Source organism: Poecilia reticulata, chromosome 15 (genome assembly GCF_904066995.2).
Source record: "Poecilia reticulata chromosome 15, P_reticulata-male-v2, whole genome shotgun sequence".
NCBI lineage: Eukaryota > Metazoa > Chordata > Actinopteri > Cyprinodontiformes > Poeciliidae > Poecilia > Poecilia reticulata.
In genome coordinates, this window is record NC_088844.1 from 11998533 (window position 1) to 12016750 (window position 18218).

The 18218-nt window shown below is 37.1% G+C and overlaps 1 protein-coding gene across 2 annotated transcripts in view; it reads right to left on the reverse strand.

Moving 5' to 3' along the window:
- The window catches only part of rgs7a (regulator of G protein signaling 7a), a 62328-nt gene that overhangs the window by 1662 nt on the left and 42448 nt on the right, over positions 1-18218 (reverse strand). For both annotated transcript variants that reach the window (XM_008429249.3, XM_008429250.3), the window contains exons 5-17: positions 10887-10993; positions 9701-9752; positions 8401-8465; positions 8051-8127; positions 7803-7884; positions 5162-5236; positions 4960-5058; positions 4622-4683; positions 4082-4192; positions 3841-3966; positions 2209-2395; positions 1873-1962; positions 1360-1396 (exon numbers count right to left, since the gene is read on the reverse strand). In XM_008429249.3, the coding sequence (XP_008427471.1) occupies positions 1376-1396; positions 1873-1962; positions 2209-2395; positions 3841-3966; positions 4082-4192; positions 4622-4683; positions 4960-5058; positions 5162-5236; positions 7803-7884; positions 8051-8127; positions 8401-8465; positions 9701-9752; positions 10887-10993 (1154 nt within the window). In that variant the 3' untranslated portion in view covers positions 1360-1375. The remainder of the gene's footprint in view (positions 1-1359; positions 1397-1872; positions 1963-2208; positions 2396-3840; positions 3967-4081; positions 4193-4621; positions 4684-4959; positions 5059-5161; positions 5237-7802; positions 7885-8050; positions 8128-8400; positions 8466-9700; positions 9753-10886; positions 10994-18218) is intronic.

An 18218-nucleotide genomic window follows, 5' to 3' on the forward strand; every position in this document is an offset into this window, starting at 1 on the left:
TCCATTGCAGTTATATGAGTACAGTTTATTATGCAAATTGGGTTAGGGTGTCATTTAAGTATATAGCATAACCAATAGCTCAAAAACTACAAAAAAACAAAACTCCAGAACAGACAAAGATGTCTTCAAGTTGTTCAAAACGGAAGTTAGAGGAGGCTCAAAAGGTGTATGAAACTAATCAAAAGCTAATTATTTTCCACCGAGACTTGTCAGCTGCTTATTCAGGCTGCTTTTGTTAAACAGGAAGTGAGACTTCAGCAGATGCCAGAACATATTTCAGCACAGATGCTCTCTTTGATCTTTTTCAGTATCTGTTTGTCATGGAACATGCTGGATCTGGAAATGCTGGAAATCTTTTGATTTTCTCAGGGTTTAGCTTAAGCGTCCGCAGTCGTATTCAGTTAGCGAAAATTATTGAAAAGTTTATTTATTTCAGTTACTCAATTCACAAAGTGAAACATGTAAGTCTATATTTTTGTTAGCTATGATGATTTTCTGCTTTTAGCTAACGAAATCTGACATTTAAGGTTAGAACACTAAACAATAAAAAAAAAATTAACATGTAGAAATGTTTTAAAGTTGGTCTTTTAAAAAATATATCTAGGTCTGTAATATGAGCTTCATCATAATTAATTTTCTGACTTGTTTTATATAATTCTAACTTGTTTTAATTGTATGTTATTAATGACAACTGTGCTTACTGCTAATTTGAGATGCTAAAGAAAAGAATCTTTTTGTCTTTGGTTCATTTTTCATTAATGTCTTAAATTACAAACATAGCAAGGGAGATCTCATTAGAAATCATTGTCGGTGGGAATTCAACCACAAAACTCTGATCTGTAAATCTCTAATATTGAAAAAAAATTCATTTTAAATACTCCCTCAGTGGTAAATATTTGACTTCAATAAGCCTACCTTAATTCAACATTTAAAATAAATGGCTTTAATTTTTCTTGGATTTGTATTTTGAAACAACACAGCTAGTGTTTGACATGCATCCAATCTTTAGATTTATAACCTTTAAGTACCAGAAACTTTTACACATTTTAGTCCATCCATTTTCTTACACACATGCACAGGGAGAACATGCAAACTCCATGCAGAAAGACCGGGGTAGGGAATCGAACCCAGAACCTTCTTGCTGCAAGGCAACAGCTCTACCAACTGCGCCACTGTGCAGCCTACACATTTTAGTATGCATTTATATCAATAATTAAATATATCTTAACATCCTGAAATATTCGGTGTGTAGAATGAGACATGATGTTTAAATGTAGCATTACTTGAAAGACAAACAGACAAAACTTTATGGTGATGCCACACAACACATCCGTTTAAGTATTTTATCGTAGACATTACCTGGAAGTAAGAGACTTCAGAACAAATTTTTACTTTTCTGTGGAGACACAAAAGACAAATTAATGTATTTACTTTTAATTTGATCATAAAAAGTAAGTCTCACCTTAATGCAGTTGGTAATACAATGTCTTCTTTTTAAATAGAAGCCTGAAACTTTTGCCAAAATGACAGGCAGAGAAAATGTAGGTTTGAAGAACATAAACACACTACAGCTATTCTGAATTAACTATCATGTTTACCCACTGTTTTATTTCAGTTTTTTTTCCCAGCTTGACATCAGAGCTACAACAATCACAACTGAACAATACTAACAATTTCTGCTCTCTCTGCGTCCCGCTTTTTACTGAATGAATATTTGTTTTAAATGACCCTTTGTCTGAACTCCATTGAACAACAATAGATATTAATAACAGATTCCATCTAAATGTTGTCAATGCTGTATAGTTATTAACATTTACATGTAATTTGAGGTGTTATTCAATGTCTGAAATTAAGACTTGTGTTTTCTTGTACCTTCTTCTTTGCCTGTAACAACTCCTGGTAGGCACTGGAACGAATGAAACGGCTGTAAGAATCACTCTTCATCAGTTTGTAGATATGTTCCTGTTGAGGAAACAGAATGAGAGCATTAAGGACGAAAGCAGCAGATACAGTGAAAACGGTGCTTTAGATAAGGAGATGCCAGATGCATCTCGACTCCCAAACAGCAGGGAGCTACATACTGCAACCTGCAGTTTTAAAATAGTTTTGACTTAATTTAATATTCAGAGACAAACTTTTTCTACATAACTATTTGAAATATGCAGTGCAGATTTGCTTATAACTATAAATAGCTACATTATAACTCACCTGTGCATCTTCAAAGGCATAGCGTCCAGGGTCTTTGACATTCTGAGTGGTTTTGTCATAGCTCTTGGAGTCCACATTGATGGCACTGGGCGCTCCGGGGGCCAGAAACTCCTGCCAGATTTCCTGAACACGAGTTGGGACCTCTCTGATGGGTCGCTTCTTTAGTTCCTGGACTGCAAGCCAGAACCTGAATCCCAACAGTAGAGAGAAAAATGGTACAGACGTATTTCTTAAAAATGTACTTGGATTGCTTTGTTTACAACTTAAAATAATCTAGTACAACCTGTTTCCAACTCAAATTGGTGTTTTTGCCGCTTGAGTTTTACATATAGATTACCTCACTTTGATTTCCACAAGAAACTGTGGTTAGGTTCGAATGCGCTACTGACAGAGGATTTTACCCATATACTCAAATCTGTGATTTTAAGCTATGTCTTTTGAAATATACACTTCCTTGTGATCAAAGAACTGGCAGTGAATGGCAAAATCGAAATGGTGATTTGAATTTCCTAACTATAGAGGACACCAGCTTGTGTGGAAATAACTTGCTTATTGCTTCCCTGAATCACGGGGCTTGTAGTTTTGTCACAGCACAGCCACACCTGACTTGTCATCCAAACTACAAATGAGACTGCTCTAGGGAACTTTCTAAAAACATGTTTTTTTGTTGTTTTTTTACATATACGCCAGGAATTAAAACAAGAGTGATGAACAGTTATTTTACTTTCGTTAAACTGAGGTATGCGTGGTGTTTGAAGAATTACACTTCAGGCACATACCATCAGAGGGCGCTGATGAGCCATTTTCTGTCTGTAAGGATCCTGTGGATCTTTGGTGCTCTACACTTTCTTTGGTGTGTGAACAGTAAAAATATTCATATCTAAATATAACTACAGCATCACTTTTTTTTTTGCAAAGTTACTTTCAACAGATCTATGAAATTATATAAATTTTATAACAGAGTATTTTTTAAATGGCTTAAAAAAATTATTGGTCTCTACTAATTATTATTAGAAACTCTTTCTCTTTCTTTTTTTTCTAAATATTGCCATTTGCTTTAGTGAAAATAATCCTTGTAGCTCGTATACACTGAAACAAATAAATCTGCTTTCTAAAAAAAAAAAAAAGGAAAAAAAAAAAACTTGCACTATTATTCTTTATCAACTCTGAACACTTCCAGCTGTGTGTAGAGTGGCTATAATAAACATACAGAGCTTGAGGGATGTCTGACAACCTTTGAAGTTTCCCAGATGATAACAGTCAAATCTAAAGTTCAGCCCTCAAACCACAAAAGCTTACTGCATAGCAAATAATAATTTAACCCCTGCACCAGAGACGTTAGGTGACAAAACCACACAGCGCCCGTGATGTCCTATGTGTATACTCTGATTAGTCGAAGCTGCTTTGGTGATAGAAAGAAAGCAACCCAGTTGAGATCTGGTGGTTTCACTCCACTGCAATAAAAAAGCAATATTTAATCGCGCTCTATGTTGCGTTATCTTGCAACATAAATAACGCAACGCAGGTAGCCGCTTTAATCCGTGTAGCTACCTGGCTTCAAGTAATCACATAAAATAAAAATAAAACATTTTAAAAAGTATGTGTTGAAGTTTTCTGTATTTTCTGAAGCACCTGAGATTCTCTGAGCTGAATTCCGACTCGAGGAACTTCAGGAACTGCTCTCTTCCAACAGGATCTTTCAGGACCTCATCGATACCGAACGCCCACCTCTTTACCCTTTGCTGGCCTGGTTCCTTGCTAGAGAAGGAAACCGAAAGCAGGAATATATATATAAAAAAAGATACAAATCTGCAGTATCTTGTGAAATAGGTGAAGTTATTGGACTGAATACTTGATGAGGTCATGTAGCTACCTGGCTTCAAGCTCCCAGAGGGTGGTGTCATCTGAGACCCAGGGGTTAGATGGGTCTTGAGGCATGAGGCATGGGTCATATTCAACATACTGCTCTGTGTAACCCAGCAAACTATCGCAAACAACAGAACACGAGACAGAAACTTCACTGTGGCGAAACAGAAATATAAATCATAAAATTATTGTGAGGGAAAACATGCGCTCCTCTTAGAAATAAAGGGTGAATTTACAATGTCAAGAGTTTTCAAAATCTGAAATAAAATGTGTTTATTATCACCTAGTTTGGATGCAAGGATGGAGGAGCACTTTTTCTGAGTATTGTACACCAGTTTTTTTTTTTTTAATTATTGAATAAATGACAAACATGCACATGAATTTTCAAGTATCGTGTGATCAGAAAAGAATAAAAGATTTTATCTGAACCCAAAACTCTTGTTGAGGTCTCTAAAGTCCTCGGTTCCTCTGCATTTTACGACCGTTTAACGCCTCAATAAACAGATCGATGCCTAAACTTAATGAAGACACAAGGAACATTGCTCACCTCTCTGCCACTTTGGACATTTTCAGTCGATGCCGGTCTAATTGTAATTGCCAAAAGGTGATCTGAAACAACAGCATGGGACAGCAAGCATGCAGTAAACTCACAGAAGAAATTGCATCCATCAGATGCGATTATTTTACTCCATGCATTAAATTTACCACATTCAATCCAATTTTGAATGTGGTAATCACTGAAGTGTGCATCACTTCTATTTTCTTTGAAAATAGAAGTGATGCACAAATTACACTGAAATGAACAAAACCTCCTACAAAGAATTTACAGAATTGTCTCGTAGGTCCTCCTGTCGATAAAGCGTGATAACCGTTTTCAGGTCTAACCTGTTCTTGCAGCTCTTCTTTTGTGGGCTGTTTGGCCTCTGGAGTGGGGGTGTGGGTAGGACTGTGGGTACGGATGTCATTCTGTAGCCCATACACCGACTGAGATGACAAACCAGTCACAAGCATGCATCAGAATCATTAGCTCTGGAATACACAGACTAACGTTAGCAAGAACAAGAACGGTGTGTACGAACGAGGATACCTTTCTGGTTTTGTGTGGATTTTTCATTCTGGAGGACTTCTTTATGTCGACTTCTGTTGTATTCACACAACCAGGCTGCGATAAGAAAGAAATGTAAATAATAATGGTTTAATTTAGCTTCACCATTTCCATCCACCCATTTTCTTTACACCCTTGTTGGGAGAGGTGCTGGTGCCTATCTCCAGCTAACGATCCGGGCGAGAGGCAGGGTCACCCTGGACAGGTCACCAGTCTGTTGCAGGGCAACACAGAGACAGACAGGACAAACAACCGTGCATGCACACATTCACACCTAGGGGCAAATTGGAGAGGCCAATTAACCTGACAGTCATGTTTTTGGACTGCGGGAGGAAGATGGAGTACCTGGAGAAAGCCCACGCATGCACAGGGAGAACATGCAAACTCCATACAGAAAAACTGGGGCTGGGAATTGAACCCAGAACCTTCTTGCTGCAAGGCAACAGCTCTACCAACTGCGCCACTGTGCAGCCCCTTCTACTGGTTATTTTCCTTCTACTGGAAATGTTTCTGATGGAATGGATACATTGTATGTATGGCACTGTAAAAGAAATACAGTACATGAAAATAGTAGACCTTCGTAGCCAACCCCACACCCCCCAAATATTCAATGATTGAGTTTGAGTAGACTTTTTACCCTTTTTTTTTTTTCTCTTAGAGTCATTTCTGGGATGGCTACTTTTTACTTTTACTTGAGTGAAAATATGTTGAAGTAGTGCTACCATGCCTTGAACACAGTAAATGTGTCGTGTCATGAGACGCTTGTGTACAACTGAATTACTGAGCTAAACTCCACTCAAGTCTTCTCCAGGTTCCAATGGGTTTGTTGTGCTCTCCACATAAATTTAGGAAAACAATGGCTTTCTTATTTCTGCTTTTCCACAAAGTCCAGATCTGTAATGAGTACCACTAATATTTCACAGATTCTTCTACTTGATCATTTTTATCAGATGTACTCGTCATGTTAGGAAGTTTTAGTTTCTTGGTCTTGTTCTCCAAAGTTCTCTGGCATTCCCCTAAGGCCTTCACAAGGTACTGTATTTTCTATTATATATATATATATATATATATATATATATATATATATATATATATATATATATATATATATATATATATATATATATATATATATATATATATATATAAGATTAACAGCCCTTTTGATCTTTATTTTATCTCCCTGAAGCTTACCAGATCCTCTATAGTCTACACCACCTCAGGGTTCAAAGTGCAATTTTTCCTGCACTAAAAGAGTATCAGCTAATCAAATCTAATATGCCTAATCATGCAGTGAAATATCTAAGTTAATGTGTCAAATGGTGTTTAATTAAACAAGAAATGTCCCAGCTGATGGAAAAAAAAAGTCAAGGAGCAGGAACTCAGACTTTCAGAGTATAGCTTCTGGCTGATTGAACAAGTGGTCATAATCTAGCCCTCTTGCAGAAAAACTGCGCCAAGAAGCTCGACGGCGTTACTGTGAAATTTGAATTAATATTGATTATGTTGCTCCAAGGACGCATAAATTGAACTTGTTATTTTCCAATTAACCACCAAACTGTCTTTGGGAGAAACGCAGCAGAGGAGACGCTTTAAACTCAGGAGGGAAAAAACTAAATGCTAATGCAAAGCAAGTGTACAGAGAACAAGGTAAAAAGCGCTACTGAAGCTGATGTGTTGTGACAGTTATTGATGTGGCATTTCATGTGTATGACAAAGGCAAACACACGTCAGTGGCTCTGCAGTGGCTTTGCTTCTTTACAACATTTAAATGTTGCAGGAAGCACATAACATTGTATAATCCATAGAGTGCTTATAAGTGCATGACATTTTCAAAACATTATTTCTTTATTAAACACCTTGATACATCCCTACTGGGATTGAAAGGTGTGAAACGGCAACCCATTAGGTTTTAGGCTTTATCACATGTTCAGTGCTTAATCCGTTTAACCTTTGAGTTTTATCATGTTATGAGGTGCATTACAAAAAAATTTAAGGTAGCATGCATTTGTATTCAGACTACCGGAGTTGATGCTTTGTAAAACCACTCAAGAAACTGAAAAAAATGCCCATTCTTCTTTTCAAAAAGAGCTCAGTCAGAGTGGGTAGATTTTCATTTTCCAAATCTAGCTTAATTTCTGACTTTTCTACCATGTTTCCTGTCTTTCATGCTTTTTGTTCTCTGATGTTCTTGAAGAAACCTCCCCAATTTTCACAGAAAAGTTATTTTTTTCACTGAGATTGGATTAATGATGTGAGTTGACCTTTGACAGCAGTTGGTTGCTCTGGGATTTATTTGGGTTATTTGAATAATGGGGGTTTCATACAGATGAGCGACATATCTTTTCAGAGTTTTGTTTGTAATAATGTTGAAAAAATGCATGATTTTTTTCTTAAAGTTTATCATCTATCACATACAATTTCAGCTAAATTGATTGCCACCAAAAACCTCAAGAGGTACAAGGTATGTTTTTCTTCACGGTACTAATTTTCAATTGAGAATGCTGGAGCAGGGTGTGCAGGTTGATTAGTTTTTTTAAAGGGATCACAGTGTTGACCATCTGAAATGTTATGAATTCCAGCATTATTAAGCCACAACAATATGGCCTGAGGATTTACTCACCACTGGTCGGTGCACATCCCAGAATGCTCTTTCCTGACTGTCGAGAATTTTCCTCTCAATTTTGTCCCTTTTTTTGTCAACCCTGGAAATGGAAAAAAAATAACAACCATCTTAATCAAAACCCCCATATTCCCTCTGATGTGCACATCTCTTAATAAGCATGATGGTATCCTCCTAACATGATTCATAACAAGAAGAGGACTCGCTTATCATGGCTCAATGCATATGTGGTTCTTTTAGTAACTTACTTTGCTTGTGCTTCTGCTTGCATAAAGATGAACTCCCATTTTCTGGCAAAAGCTCTCTGTAGCCTTGCTAAGCTCTCCTGTGGGTGAAACAGAAAACAAATGAGAAAAGAAAGGCTTTTGGGGAAACTTAGCTTTTTATATCTGCTTGATAGGCAGATAAGTTCCTATCTTTAAAATCAAAAAAGGACCCTAGAAAATGTCTAAGTCACTGATTAAGCATGAAGTAAAAGCAGTTGTGTTCATTGTTATCTTGAAAGAAAGTAAACGGAGAGAGAGTCGGTGAGATGTGCCAACACATAAATAGCGGCCACACTTGAAGAGGTGACACTAACAACAGATCTTTTACTTACCGCTTCATAGTCAGCGAGCTCCAGACGTGCTTTGTTTTGCATTGTTCTTTTGCAGAGGTAAACAGCTGGAAAAGACAGAGGGAAAGATTGGTAATAAAAAGAGAACAGAATCTCAGCTTTGCTTTAACAGCCTTAAGTGGCTCTGCGTTTATGCGTTTAATCCTCTCAACTGCACATTTAAACTGGCCTGCAAAATCGCAAAGGTCATTTAGCTGTGCACGCTGCGAGCGCGTCTGTTACTGCGAGCGCTTGTGTGTGCATCCCTGACTTTTTGATCTCTTCCTGTGCTATAATCGTCCCTTCATCTCTTTGTTAACGGACCGTAATGCGGGAGCTTCATTATGCCATTAGAGTGTTTTCATTATGGGGCATCATTCACGTGAATCAGCCTCGGCATCTGCTGCTCTCAAAGTTCCCCTGGCGCTCCCGGGATTATTCCCACAGTGAGCTTTAGCCCTTTCCCTCTTCTGCTGCAAATGACAGACCTACCAGGGTGCGGGCATTCATCAAAAAAACATTTTTGGCATTATGAAAGCTTTATCTCCACTCTGCTTGTCTGTAAAAATGAAAAGCTCCTCCCCGTATCAACATTAAAATGCTCAGCCAACTGTGAACAACAGGTGCGCGCAAACAGACACGTCTCCGCTTTTCTGTCCAGATGCATCACATTGCTGCTGTTGAGGACACTGCTACATGGAATCCAGGAGCATGGCTACAGTTTCAACTTCAGGAATATTTATAAAACCACAATCTAGGCACAAGTTAATTCAATTAGCGTTGTCTAAACACAGTGACTTACTAAAGCATTGAAGGCCATTCATTTATTCTTATTTTGTGACATGTGAAGTGCAAACGTTGGATTTTATGCCACAGAAGGTCAAGGAAAATTGTGAAGTGGAAAGAAATCGATTTGTTTTTACAAACAACACTGAAAAAAGGTGACATGCCCTGTTGAGTGAATACTTTGTGGAATCATGTAATTGCGCAGTATAAGCATACTCACAATAGTCATAAACTCACAATGGTCAAAAAAGTAGCAATACATTTAAAAAAATTACTGAAAATTGACCAGTGAAAGTCAGACAATGCTTTTGAATTATGGTTCAACGGAATCGGTTTCAGAGCGCTACCAACAGCGTGAATGTGTTATCTTGTGTCTATTTCATTGGGGTGTCTCCAACACCCCAATAAAATACTTTAAAGTCATGGTTGTTATTTGGCAAAATAAGAAAATGTTCAAGGGGGCTGAATTCTTCTGCAAGGCACTTTAATGAACAGATCATTGCAACATTTCTTTCACCATAGTCTGTGTTTTCAGGTTCCCAGCAATTTGACGGCCAAAAGTATGGAGTCTGAAAGAAAGATAAGAACATTAGGAAACAAGACACAAAGAAACCGGTACATAACAAAGGATACAGTTCTTCTAATCATTTTTATTTATCTATTTTTTTGCCATCATGATAAAGGGGCTTAGAACTACAGTGTGACATGAGTCACAGAAAACACTTTGCTGTATAATGGGTTTGGTGTTGGGTCTAAAGGACATCCGCTCTCTTCAGAAAGACAGCTCAAAGCAGACACAAACATGAATCTTGACTCTCCTCAGGGCAGCATTGTATAGACCAACCTCAGATGAGAACCGATTACACATAAAAAGCAAAGTGACGCCATCCACCAACACAAACAGTCTTAGATATTGATTTACTCAGGTCAGCTCTTTGTAGCACACTTGGGGAACCAAAAAAATAAATACAAAAATCACTACAACTGTCTGTCTTTGAAGGCATTCGGAATAATGTGCTTTTTCTTCTATATTTGTGAACCATTGACAACAATGAAGTACTGCAACTCCTGATTTACTCCTGTTTCCAGCCACAGTCTGTATATTGGTTGGAGTGGAGACTAGAGCACATCTTAAACTGTGTAAAGGTTTCTATAAATTCTTGGCTGAGATTGACATAACACCAGATTAAAACATTCTGGTCAGTGGCTCTGCATATTTATTTGCATTTTTACAATTCAGTGTCCTCTGTGGTTACCTGGAAATTATTTTAAAATGTATTTAGCTTGAAATTGTCTGCTGCTGTTTCTATGTATTTAAATCTGTTTTATGCATTTGTAAAACACTTTGTTGCACAATGTTGCATGCAAATTGCTATAAATAAACTTTGAGCAATGATTGACTCATCAGTGGATCAAAAATGAGCAAAAGCACTTAAAAGAAAATCCTGCATGCACAAAAATTTGGAAAAATAACAGGACGAATTTTGAAACAAGTACATCGCAGCTATCTCACTTTCTGACACATACACATCTAAACACACCGGTTGCATGTGTGAAGGATAAATATAGTTATAAAACTGACACTTAACTGTCAGTTTTATAACTTCAGACTTTATTGCTGCCCCGGGCAGCAATGAATTAGGTTCCAGATCCCACTTATGTAGATGTTAAAGTGAAATGCTTCTGCGCACGAATGTTGTTACCTGAAACCTGTAGAAAGTGCCGTCATCTTTGAGAGTAAGAACATGGTCTGAAATAGGGAAGAAGTAACCATGTGCAGCCATCAGTGTCCCTAAGTGAAGAGCCTCCACTAGGAGAAAACAGATGAGTGAAGAGTCAGATTACATTTTGGTCTTCCAGTGTTGCTGATCCAAGTGCTGGTACAAATAACTATATACAGTCTAATAAAAACCTTATAATCCACAAACTATTGTTTTGGTCTACACTTTTTCTGCTTTAAAGCACATAGAAAATTAATAGTGCATAAAGCCCAGTCATAGAGATGTTGTCTATTTAATAATTCTCCTTTGGTAGGAATTATGCAATAAATTGGATTATGTGTTCAGATGTTTGTCAGACAAAAGGTATCTTTTGAAAATAGACTTTAATCAAGTATTAAACATACTTTTTATTAAGCTCCTATTTTTGTATAATTATTCTTTTATTGGTCTATGGTGATAAACTACTCGTCATGTTTCTTTAGCTGTAAGCTGAAAATCATCACAATTAACTCAAAATACCTTTCAAAAACAACAATCTGCATGTAAATAATCCATGTCACATTTAATTGGGACCTTATATAATAGAACCAAGATAAATTGACCCATAAGTAAGCTAGACGGATACAGGGAGTAGCGTTGTATTGAACTACTTTATTAAGACACGTGTGAATTAAATCAACTATCATGAATTGCTTTCAGAGGGTGAGGTTGGTTAATGCAGCCCACCATCTTTCCAAGATGCATATCCATCCTGGACTAAATAATGACTCTGAGCACCAGTCCTTGAATCAGGAAGCGCTGCTTTGACAGTGCTTTGACAGATGGATAGGCAGACCTCCATTCCAACAACACAGCGCAGCCGGGGGTCTGGCTGATTAGCCCACCTTCAGCGGGAGAGGCGGAACTCATCAGTCACATCACCTGGTGTTGTGCCTGGTTGGAGTGAAAACCCGCTTCCCTCCCCCCCGGGCGCTGCGCAGCACATGGTTTACTGTTCCTGATTTAAAACCATCAGATAATGAAAACATCTCATCATCCTCCACTGGGTGTCTCAATATCTACCACCAGGTATTTCCTGCAGTTGTAAATCTACAAGACCTTCGTGTTTCTTTCAACGTGTTGACACATTTTGTTCGTTAGCAGCCAGCACAAGAAACACGTCATTTGCATGAGGTTCCTTAAAGCAGAGCTTCAGTCTCTGTTTCTAACAAAACTGGAAGATGGAGTTGAAATGTCTCTTATAGTCTAAGAATACACTAACAGAGACTTGCTGCAGAAAACAAGTACATCGCAGCTATCTCACTCTCTGACACATACACATCTAAACACACCGGTTGCATGTGTGAAGGATAAATATAGACCAGCTTTTCCCTTAGCATTGAGGAGACTGTTGCAGCTTTAAGAGGTCAGGATGTCTGCGTGTGTGTGTGTGCGTGTATGTGCGCAAGCACATTTGTGACAAGGCTCAATTTATTAATAAATAATGACTCATACTTTATTTAAATCTGTTTACTTATAACACAACCTCTTCCTCTTCAGCTTCAGTGTTATTTCTAAGAGCAATTCCTTATATGAACCATTGGCTCTGATTTCTTCATATCATTTAGATTTATAAAACCTGAAGAAGGAGCTAAGGATCTGACAAAGCTTGTCAGGTCTTCTGAAAATACTAGATAAAAAATATATATTTTTTTTATCCATACAGCTATCTAGAGTCTACACTGACATTCACAATATTGCCAGCTTTTTGTATCTTACTTTAAAAAAAAGCCATTTTTTTCCAAGACTTATTTTTTGTGTACTGCAGCATCAACAATTTTCCATATATATAGTTTTGTCATTATAGTTACCATTATTAGACATTAAAATAGTAGAACAAAAAAATGTTGTATTAATGAAGACCTTAACAACAGTGTTATGTATTTTCCTGATTTGTACAAAGGAAAAATGACTTGGCCATTATCTGTCATTATCTTAAAAGCTGAATTCAGTTGTGCTTTGAATATTTACGTGAGCACGAAATATTAAAAACTGTTCTGATCATCTCAGATTAAATGTACACATCACATGCAATGATGACAAAAAACAATAAAAAGGAAAAAGCATATATTTATTTTTTATTTACGTTCACAGAGAAATGTTTAGCTGTAAGTCTGGCCTTACTTTTCTATCCACCTATTGTCTATATCAGTGGTGTCAAACTCATTTTCATTTTGGGCCGTATCGAAAATCTGAATGTTCTCAAAGGGGCGGTTGTTCTAGAATATATTGATAAAAACCATTAAATTGTTAAAATATTAATAAATAAATGTTTCAGCATCCAATAAGTGTTTTTTAAAGTGAAATTATGTTGAATATCCTTTCACACTGATCAGCCGAACTTTGTGATTGTTTTTATGTTTTTTTGCAATCAAAATCATAGATTTTGTAGTGATAATATAGGAATATTTGTCAGAAATTTTTACGATATTTGCGCTAATATATGATGTTAAATGTGATTTTTTTATTAATTGCTGTATCAGTCACATATATAACGACATCAAGTGAGGTTAAATTAATGTTTTTGGCCAGTTTTGAGAAAAAATGTCAGTAAAATCAGAATAAATGTGGGGATCTGTTGATTTTGTGTGAATTTTGCATATTTGTGGAAAAACTGGAGGGACTTATTGATGTAATCTGGAGTCTGGAGGACCTAATAAAAAGCTACGGCGGGCCAGATTTGGCCCCCGGGCCTTGAGTTTGACAAGTGGTCTATATCCTCTCAGGATTACAGGCAGGCTGGTGGCCATCTCCAGCAGTTACTGGGTGAGAGGAGGGGTGGACTCTAGATAGGTCACTAGTTCAACACAGGGCAACACAGAGACACACAGGACAAACAGCCATGCATGCACACACTCTAAGACATGGTAACATATTAACCTTACAGTCATGTTTTTGGACTTAGAGGCATGGCAACAATGCTACAATCAATGTCACCAACCAGCCTTTTCCTCCTTCCTTATATCTACTGCATGCTCGATGTCAGCTTGTACACATAACCCTTCTAATCACCCATTTAGCATTTTTGTAGCAGTTAAAACATCTTTTATATAAACACGATTTAAAAATGTGATTATTGACAATGAACCTTTTAAACATGCAGCCTGTCAGCTTCAATGTGTGAAGGGGGGCAATCTCAGCAGAGAGGGAAATGTTATCTACAGGAGAGAGTTTTGACTTAGATGGGGAAAAGATTTTAAAAAATTAAAAAAAAGCTTGACACAGAAGATAAAGATCATGATGGAGAAATAAATGTATCCTCTCCAGGCTAAGCCCTGTGTCCTCCCCTGAGATCATTTCCCTGCTACAACTACCATTGTGGATTAAATGCTCTTTCATATGCAAAACTCAGACCCTACCTGGTGCACACTCGACAGTTTAGCACACTGTTGGATTATTATTAGTTTCCTTTTATTTGTTGGTGTCTGCTGAGTTCCCCTCAGGTGTTTATCGAGATTTGCTTATTCATGTAAGGTCTGTAACTGCTTCTATTCGAGAAATATGTTTTACCAAGCATTTAAATAACAATAAAACCACTATGTACATTGTTGAATTATTATGTCCTACAAAGCAAATGTCAGTGATGTATAAAACTATTTTAACCTTAAATTTAATCCATATACTCCACTGCAGTTTTATCAAATTTTTAAAGTTATTATGTAACAGATTTGCATCATGTGGACAGGGCAACCGTGGCTCTTTGGATAGAGTAGTTGTCTTGTGGTCGGAAGGTTGTAGGTTTGATTCCAGCTTCCTCCTGCCTCATGTCAATGTGCCTCTGGGCAAGGAACTTAATCCCAAATTGCCCACCGATCGGTGTAGTATAAATGTGTGAGTGTTTGTGAGTGCGAATGGGTGAATGTGACTCTAGTGTAAAGTGTTTTGAGTGGTCAAAATGATTGGAAAAGTGCTATATAAGTCCAGTCCATTATCATATCAGTACTTGTACTTTTAGCTTCAACTAGCTGGTCTATTATGAAAATAGTGATTTAGGGAAAGGGCTTGAAAATAAGTTCATTTTCTACATTCTCACATCTGTGTCGTTTTTCTTTCCTGTGGGATGAACATAATTTGAGCTATCCCAGCAGGGTTCATCATTAGGCATGCAGTGGAATATAAACAGAGCCATGCTTTCAGTACGTTATTAACCTGTAAGCTGCACCTGAACTCTATTTACATACATTATATTGGCATTTTGGTGCGTTTGCGTAATGGAGAGCCACCTGTCATCTTTTAAGGATCTATCCTATCATTGCCATACAGATGATATTAAGCAATACATTTATTCCAAATGAATTTCAGAACTGCATGTAAATTAAATAAAAAGCTGGATGCCTGACAGATTTCTTTAACTAAATTAATACAACTGAAATAATTATCTTCTCATTTAAGAAAAAAAATCTCAATGTTTGCTTGGAAAATACAGAAATAGACATATTTATTTATCAAGAGATTTTTTTCTCACTCAGCATAATAAGGTCAAATTGACATCAATGTTTTCAATGTGTTAACCTACAGCAGGGTTAAATAGGTATTGAACGTGTCCACATTTTCCTCAGTTAAGATGGTAGGGCCACTGACATGATATTCACACCAGATGTCACAATTAATCCACACATACAGAGAAAAATTTATCGGCAAAAAATTTTTATTTGAACACAGAAATTTATAAATTAGTGACCCATCTCTCACAACGCCATACACTTCAACAAGGTCTGAGACATGCCAAAAGCATCATAGATCCTAAAGCTTTACTCCTCTCTGACTGAAGCACACAGTTCCACTAAAAGCCTTAGAAGAGTTTAGAAAACTCAATGACTGTAGAGCAAAAAAAAATTTATTTAATTTTTTCTGGCATCTCTCTCAAGGAACTGGAGAAAGTGTCTAATAATGGTTGTGAATGAGCTCTGTTGGCCTTGAAATATTGCCCTTTGCAGTTATTCAAATGTGAAGTTTTTAGCTTTAACTCAGGTCCTTGTCCATCATGATATAAGCTCCTATATTAACTATAGGAAAAATAGGTAAAATATAGTTAGAATTAGATCATCCACTATGTAACTGAACATATTAGATTGAAATAAATAAAAATAAGCCACATTAAAATGGGTCTGAATAAACTGAGATTTCCAAATGAGAGGATAATGAGTTAAACGGGGTGGTGTGAGTGTATTATCTGAGGGATTCATTTAGCAAAAAAGAAAACTCATGATCTCCACTCAGCTCAAGCTCATTTGACTTCACTTAATAAACTTCGTGTGGCTGCTGCTGTTGTGCTGTGCTGAGCCCAATTAATTGCATCTTTTTTAGTTGTTTGTCATCTCCTGCAGGAGTTGGCCTCAGCGAAAGTCACAGAGACTTAAAAAGAACATAGCGTTTGCCCCTGCGGGGTTACTGACAGCATGTTTTGTGTCCGTTCTGCGGAAAGCGCTCAGATCTGAAAGAAACAGTCTGTGGGGACAAGAAGTGTTGCTCGCTGACATGTTCTCAGACAGGTCACTGTCACGGGACGTTTTAGTCTGCACTGATAAAGAACCAATCTTTTGGAAGACATTTTCATGTGTATAGCTAAACATTAAATTTACAATGAATGTAAATTTGCTCAGTGCAATTATTGGTGATGGAAGACAGAATGATACAACAAAGCTTGGAATCTACAATACAACATCACCACGTTTTGACAACTGACATACTTGCACATACTGTGTATAAAGTGGAAAACATGTTGACACATCTGAAACGACCAATATGAAAGCCTGACTGCACCTTTTCACATTTGGTATTCTTACTATGCACTCATTCATTCACATAAAGTCTTCAGTGCTGCTATTCCAGTTTGCCTTTCTTTCCATCTTCAGTTCAAGTGAGTGTTTTGTTTTATGTTTGTTATTTTACTGCATGTAACACAAAATGTTGAAATAGTGATCTGAGTCTTACAGATTGTCACACAAACAAAACAAATAAGACAAATAAGAATATTAAAAATAAAAACAAGAGTAGGAATTGTGACTGTTCAAAAGTTTAATGTCAGAAAGACAGCTGAAAGAAAAATGTAACACTGGACTGCTACATTTGCGTTAGTGTGTTCTTCATGGAGTATGACGTAATATTAGCCACCATTAAATATTTGCATGGCTTCGTTTACACTAGAATCTTATTTTTGAACACTGATTAGGGAAAAGTTCCATGTTTAGCCACCTAGACAGCTTGACTGCCAAACCACTACATGGCTGACAGCTGGCTGAAAGAACATTACTACACTTTTAAGTGACTTGCATGAAGTACAAGTGTAGCAGTTTCTGGTCGTAAATGGTATGAATAGTTATAATTGGAATCTAAAATCACACCACTTCTCACTCTGTTTAAGACTAGCGGCAACAAAATACGAACAGCATGCTGGTTAATCAACCAACTGCAGGCTGGCGACCCAAACATCCCAGCAGCCTGTTTTTTACCAGGGTTACTTCATGAAGAACAGAAGGGCAAACAGGGATATTTTTACAGTAGCAGGTTTATTATTAGAGCTACATTTAGTTTGTAGGGACTAGAAGTAGTTTGTCAGATTTGAGATCTTAGTACTTTAACTAGAACATTTCTGAAGAAATTTAAATGGGGCCTGCCAAAGTGTGCCAGTCTGATGCTACAAATTAGCATCAATGCTAAAGTAAGCTGCAATGTACTCAATAGCATGTGGAGAGTCACAAACATGTTGAGTAACATAGACTTACTCCATTCTGTATGTTAAAATTAGTGTACAAGTTAAAATGAGCCAAATTACTAACATTAGCCTAATTGCTGTCACTAGCATGTTGTTTTACATTTTCTTCCTCCATTCAGTATACTAAGTGTGACTAATAAATATGAAAAAAATAGATAAAAACTATTTTTTAAGGAAAAGGCTAATGCTAATGGGGAGCAGTGAAATGCTAATGTTTGTGCAGTGTATTAACCGAAAAAAGAAATGTAACTTCTATCATGAATATAGATTAGTCAAAAACCCTATAAATTACAATAAAATACTGCTACTTCCGCTAGTCACCAGAAGTAAGACCCATAATCGTTTCCCCAGTAAGCCTCTCATGAAGGTGGATAGAATGTTCAGTTCCAATGGTATCAATGACATCAGCAGTGATGTCATCACTCTATGATATCACAAGGGAATCTCTCTCTTAAATGTAGCTGGCAGACAGGATTTTCTCTGATCCGCTCCACAGTTCTATCGCGACAGATCACCCTTCAGAGCACGTTCGACGTTCAGAGAAGCAAGAAGTTACAGAT